This window comes from Zeus faber, assembly GCF_960531495.2.
Source record: "Zeus faber genome assembly, chromosome: 7".
NCBI lineage: Eukaryota > Metazoa > Chordata > Actinopteri > Zeiformes > Zeidae > Zeus > Zeus faber.
Genome location: NC_137203.1, coordinates 8368735 through 8375713, shown reverse-complemented (window position 1 = coordinate 8375713; position 6979 = coordinate 8368735). Strand labels below are relative to the sequence as shown.

At 45.5% G+C, this 6979-nt stretch overlaps 1 protein-coding gene across 1 annotated transcript; it reads left to right on the top strand.

The window, feature by feature from the left end:
- Positions 1 to 2236: 2236 nt before the first annotated feature.
- dmrt2a (doublesex and mab-3 related transcription factor 2a) lies at positions 2237 to 6201 on the top strand. The gene is made up of 4 exons (XM_080004442.1): positions 2237 to 2357; positions 3151 to 3584; positions 4563 to 4665; positions 4997 to 6201. Exons 2-4 carry the CDS (start codon positions 3174 to 3176, stop codon positions 6079 to 6081), a joined length of 1599 nt encoding a protein of 532 aa, XP_079860568.1. The 5' UTR covers positions 2237 to 2357; positions 3151 to 3173; the 3' UTR covers positions 6082 to 6201.
- The last annotated feature ends 778 nt before the right edge of the window (positions 6202 to 6979 follow it).

Sequence of the window (6979 nt, the reverse complement as noted above, 5' to 3'; positions counted from 1 at the left end):
CAGCAGATAATGTGTTGTGAAGATCAAAGCATTCTTTGTGTGGAAGTTGCACCCTGGGCAGCTCGTGGGGAAACCGGTCGTATAACCTCGGCAATAAATTAGGAGAGGACGAGCAAAGCTGCACCTGCACGCCTGACGTCTTCACCACATGGGAGTCAGTTAGACCCTCACCCAGAGCCAGGCCTCCACCCAGACCCTGCAGCCCGCAGACCCATTCAGACCCACAGCCCCATCACCTGGGCCCTCGCCCGGACTCAGACCTCCGCCCAGACCCTGCAGCCTGGAAAACCATCCAGATGCAGACCCCCATCACCGGGGGCCCCGCCCAGACTCAGACCTCCACCCAGGCCCCCATCACTCAGCCCCCCCACCCGGAGCAGGACCTCCACTCAGACCCCCACCCCCAGACCCCCATCACTCCCACCCAGACTCCGACCTCCACCCACACCATGACGGGGTTCAACCTGTTAAACCTTGCAGCCGCTACCTTTGGAACATTATGAGCTCCGCCAGTGTCATGATGATGATGATGATGTGGTTCAGGGCAAGAAAATTCATGTCTGAGCGATACGGCTATGAAGTACTACTTTACAGCCAAAAATAATAATAATAATTATAATAATAATGATAATAATAACATAGAACTTTACTGTATACCCCATGGAACTTTGTATGGCAGAAATATTTACTTTTGATTACTTTATTTAAAAAAAAAAAACTAAAGGGAAAGAAAAAAGGAAAAAACAAGTAAAATTTTCACTTGAAAGAAAAACACTAAAGCGTTTCGCTATAAAGAGAAGGTGGACCTCAGGCCTCGGGCCTCGGACCTCAGGCCTCGGACCTCGGGCCTCGGACCTCAGGCCTCGGACCTCGGGCCTCGGACCTCAGGCCTCGGACCTCGGGCCTCGGACCTCGGGCCTCGGGCCTCGGGCGGCCTCTCTTTCTCTGCATTTTGAACAACGTATAGAAAATAACTTTAAGAGGATTAACAGCCTTTTAGATCATAATTGAATGTTTTAAAAACTACATTTTAAAGTTTTATACAATTATTATTACATTTTTTAAAAAACGATATAAAATACAATGCGCTTAAATGAAGTGAAAATATCTTATCAAAAGCTTTGTTTTCGCCTCCTTAGATCGACCAACACGTTAATTGGAATTTTCGTCGAACTCAGCGTCTTGTCCTTAAATAGATCGAGAAATGGAAACCGGACAAAGGCAACATGATGTATTCGGCCTCACTCTGGACTTTATTTTTATTTTTCATGTATTTGGATGAGGCTTAGTTCAGCAATGAAACAACTCGCGCCTTTATACGCACCCATAATAATAATAATAATAATAATAATAATAATAATAAATCCGAAATACCCTTCAAAGTGACGAGACCCAATTGTAATATCGTTTTCACGTGACGCGTTCACTTCTTTTGTCTGTGGCAAATTCCCATGAAGGTGTAAATCCTGGACGTCGCGTGGATTTCCCCGCGGCTCTCTCGCGACGGGGCGGGTGTAGCAACCCCACCCCCCCCCCCCCCCCCCCCCAACCCAGTGCAGCGGGCGGTGGCGGCTGCGCCCTCCCTCCCGCTGACGCGTCCTCTTGTTGTGGAAACACCGCGTTCGTCCAAATCCTCGGTTCAACTTTGTCTTTTTTTTTGGTGTTAAATGATCAATAAACCTCGTGGGGGGGGGGGGGGGGGGTGCACGAAATACATCTGCGTGTTCAATGATCCGAAAACAAATGTGAAATAAAAGTGAAAAGGCGAACGAGACAAAATGATCGTAATCCGACCTTCGGGGGTTTTTTCGTTTTCTTTTTCTTTAGTTTTGTTCGTTTTGAGGAGGAGTCGCCGCCGCCTCGAGCGCTTTGCATTGAAGGTTCATTGCTGTGAATCACCTGCGCTGTGCGCGTGTCCGTACGACGGGCGCTGCAGTAGTGACGTCGGAGCGTTAGAACAACCGGACACACGGAGAAACCAGAGGAGCGACCGACGCGTCGTCCCCGGTCCCCGCGGATCCCGCAGACCCTCCGTCCGGGCGGCCTCGGGGGGGGGGGGGGGGGGGGGGGTGTTGAACGGCGGCCGCCGATTGGCCCGCGCGGCGGTTGAACGCGGGCCAATCGCGGCACGCGGAGCGCGCGCCGGGAGGGGGGGGGGGGCGCCGCTTCAAAGCGGAACCTCCCGAGCGGCGCGAGCGGCACAGGCGGCGCGAGCTCCGTGCGTGAGGACGACGCGCGCGTGGAGCGTTTCTTGGCGTCTCCGCGAGGAACAGAGACAAGGACTCAGCTCCACCTGCACCTGCACCTCCACCTCCACCTCCACCTTCAGCAGCTTCTGAACTGGACTTTATTGTACTGTATGTCTTCTATTATTATTGTTATTATTATTATTATTATTATTAGGCTTATTAGGGTCATTATGAGTAGGATTATGAGTAGTAGTAGTAGTATAAGTAGTAGTAGTGGTAGTTGTAGAAGAAGTAGTAGTAGTAGTATTTGTATTATTGTTATTATTATCATTATTATTATTATAAGTAGTAGTAGTAGTACTACTACTATTAGTATTATTATTATTTGTAGCAGTAGTAGTAGTATTTCTATTATTATTTGCATTATTGTTATAATTATCATTATTATTATTATTTGTAGTAGTAGTAGCAGTAGTAGTACTACTATTAGTATTATTATTATTTGTAGCAGTAGTAGTAGTATTACTATTATTATTTGTATTTTTTTTATTATTATTATCATTATTATTATTATTTGTAGTAGTTGTAGTAGTAGCAGTAGTAGTACTACTATAAGTATTATTATTATTTGTAGCAGTAGTAGTAGTATTACTATTAGTATTATTATTTGTATTATTGTTATTATTTGTATTATTGTTATTATTATCGTTATTATTATTAGTATTATTATTATTATTAGTAGTAGTAGTAGTAGCAGTAGTACTACTATTTGTTTTATTATTATTTGTAGTAGTAGTGGTGGTAATTCTACTGGTCTTCTTATTTGTAATTTTTTTATTATTATTATTATAATAATTATTATTATTATTATTATTATTATTGCTATTATTATTATTGTTATTCATTATCACCAAAAGATCCCTAAATCCATCATTCTAACCCTCCAAATTCGCTCCCACAGCACCGCGGGGCGACGCGCTAAACATGACTGACAGCTTGGCTTGCGAGTTTGAGATCGACGTGGAGAGCCTGGAAACGGAGAGCGACGACCAGGCGGACCCCGCCACCCCGTCGGGCGGCGCGGAGGAGGGCGCTGGGAGTACGGGCGACGAGGACCACCAGCACCAGCACCACCACCACCGCCACCAGCAGCACCAGCAGCAGCAGCAGCAGCAGCAGCAGCAGCACCACCCCGCGGGGCCCGGGGAGCAGAGGAAGCTGAGCCGGACCCCGAAGTGTGCGCGCTGCAGGAACCACGGCGTGGTGTCGTGCCTGAAGGGCCACAAGCGCTTCTGCCGCTGGAGGGACTGCCAGTGCGCCAACTGCCTGCTGGTGGTGGAGCGCCAGAGGGTCATGGCTGCGCAGGTGGCGCTGCGCAGACAGCAGGCCACGGAGGTGTGTGTGCGTGTGTGTGTGCGTGTGTGTGTCTGTGTGTGTCTGTGTGTGTGTGTGTGTGTGTGTGTGTGTGTGTGTGTTCAAGATTCAAGAGGTTTATTCGTCACATACATATACATACTTCCATACATATATGCAGTGAAATTTAATGTGTGTGTGTGTGTGTGTGTGTGTGTGTGTGTGTGTGTGTGTGTGCGTGTCTTTCAAGATTTGTCACATGCAGTGACAAATCTTCGCCGTGTAAGCTCCAAACGCTGTGCGAAACAAAGTAGGAAAAAAAAAATCTGGCATTTTAACTAATTAAGTCACTGTTATATTTTACTGTTAAATATCGTTGTTATTTGACTGTGAGAATATTTGGCCAGTAAATCCTGATTGTGATTAAAAAAAAAAGAAAATCTATATTTACCACAAAGTAAACATATAATCGGAATAGTAAGTGTGTACTACTACTACCACCACTACTACTACTAATAATAATAATTAAAATAAATATAATAATAATAATAAATAATAATCATAATAATAGTTAATTTATAATATGTAAAGTATCTTGAAAAATTGAGGCATTGGTCAACTTAATACATTTCTCAAATGAATGAACTCTATTTTCTTCAAGTGTCCTCAACTTGAAATTTTGAAATTACGATTCACATTTTAACTCGACAAAACCTAAAAAGATATCTATTTTTTTGCAAATGAAAGCATTTTTAAAAATGTGATCCAATATTTTATTCTCCTGTGTACCTCCCTTCAAATGAAATGCAGCCACACGTGAAGATGCATTTCATGTTAACTTGACCAAACCTGTAATAGGAAATTAGTGATATCATCTTTGTAATATATTATCTATATATATAAAAAAAGACAACTGGTTAAATTGATTTAGAATCACCCATTTGGGATTGTATAAAAAAAAACCCCAGTTTATTTTAGGCCTCAGAAATAAATTCCCTTTCCCATATTTCAATTCATCAGGATAAAAAAGGGATTTCAGGAAAGCCGATTGCGGCGGAAAGGAGAACAATATACCAAAGACACATCCGACCATCGACCATGCTGGCCAAAAGCATCCTAGAAGGTGAGATGATGTAAACAATAATCATTAGTATTGCGTTGGGGTTGCTTGACCTCTTGTGTGGAGTATTTAGGAATTCCGGCATTTAATGGGACAGACATTTTGTGTTGTTTTTGTACCAACGTTTATTTTTCAAATTGACTCCGATTTTGTTCCTAATCACGAAAATTGAAAACGAAAGACGAAAAATGAAATCATCACACATGCATGTTTTGATCTCATTTTCATATTTCTATTTCTGCAAGTCATTACGCACTGTACAAACAAACTCACCCTAATGATTGCAAGTAAAGAAATTAATCTATGATTTATTGTCGTTTTCTTTGCGCTCCAGGGTACCGTCCGGTCCAGTCCGACCCGTACCTGGGGTCCAACCCGTCCCTCCCCCCTCCACTGAGCGACCGCATGAGGAAGAGGAGGGCGTTTGCCGACAAGGAGCTGGAGTCCATCATGCTGGAGAGGGAGTACAAAGAGCGGGAGCTCCTGGAGAGCAGTCAGGCCTCGGCCTCCATCCTGTTCCCCGGCAGCATGGTCCACCACGCCGCAGAGTACAACTCCTTCAAGTCGGCCTACGCGGCCGCACCTCAGATGGAGCCGCAGCCCAAGGAGCTGTGCGGCTTCCTCGGCCCCAACTGCCTGGACATGTCCATGCAGTACGGCGCCGGCTCGGCCAACGTGGAGCTCATCTCGTCCAACGTCAGCGTGGCCACCACCTACCGCCACTACCCGCTCCAGGCCCAGAGGGGGGGCTTCGTGATGTGGCCGCGTGGCGCCGGCAACCTGGGCGACGCCCTGGTCTACCAGCAGTGTCTCCTCAACGCCACCACACTGCAGAACATGAAGCCCAGCGCCGTGTGGGAGCCCAAGGCGATGGCGGCCGAGAGCCAGCCCCCGGAACGGGAGGCCGCGGCCGCTAAACCGGACGGCGTTCAGCATTCCCCAGATCCTCAGCAGGGCGGTGCCCAAACGCCCGGCGTCCCCCAGGGGGCGGCCAGGGAGTGCTCGGCCTTCTCCCCCCCTAAGAGGGGCTTCGAACAGACCTTCCCCAGGAACCACCACTCCCAAAGCCCCGCCGGCCAAGGGCACGCCCTGAGCAAGCTGAGCAAGGACGGCGCCAAGAGCGCTCTCTCCCTGAAGCTGAACTCTTTCCACTCCCTGATCCATCACACGCTCGGCGAGAAAGCCAGGCCCGGGGCCCCCTCAGAGCTCAGGGCCCCCTACTGCAAGGAGCTCCTGGAGGAGGCCGCTCGCAAGTACAGGGAGGGCTCCTCCCGGGGCCTCCAGACCGCCGACAGGTTCACCAAAGACGTTGTGTCCAAGCCCGTGGGGACCAAGATGGGAAGCAGTGACTCTTTGTCCTTCTCGGTGGAGGCCATTCTGAAACGGCCGCCGCCGGCCATGAGCCGAGCATTCCATTGATCTCACTTCCAGTTTCCAACTTTGCACTATGACTGGCGGGTTTTTACTCAAATTTCTTTGAGTTTGTCTCAGCTTAGAGGGCGTCGGGACAACAAGACATAGGCGCTGCATCTGTGTTTTCCACAGCAAATAAAAGAAAATATGCCGGAGATGCATTTATTTTTATTTTTGGACGGGGTGGAGGGGGGATCCCGATGTTATATTTATGTATATTATGTTTTACATTTGCATGTTTTGAATAACTTTATAATGTAGAGTATTTAAACAATATCCAAATGTTCTTTTCTCATATCAATAAACTTTATTATAATGAACTCTTCCAGGAGAAAGTTTCAATTTTTTTTTACAGTTTCCATTTTTTTTTTAATAGTTGAACTGTTCACTGCAGGAAAATATTTAATGAGCGAGTTTTTCAGGTGAGTTTCTTCGAGAAACATCTGGCCAAACACATGCAAAAACAAAACAAGACGTAAACATTGTGAACACCCAATTGTCATGCACAGCATACACGTCGAAAATGCATGTCGTGTGGTTTGAGGTTCATCTTGAATTAATGTATAAAGCGGCTGCTCTTTAATTTAGTTAGTGCATTTCATTTTATTTTAAGAAGAAAATTGAAATGAGCCTACGTTCCCGCCAAATTTTTAACAGTTTAGATGTAGTGAAAAAATATTATAAGAAATATTGGGAAAAACAAAGGATTTTTTGCATTGAATTTGTTTTTGTTAATTTCTCTGAGTTCGTACAACTTCATAAACATACTATATTTATCACACCTTTATTCTATATGAAATTATTTTGTGGACGTTTGACTTTTACCCATTTAATCCAGGAGAATGACGCATGAATGCAAGATTTAAATGGACAATTACTTACTAAAAATATAAATAATAAATAT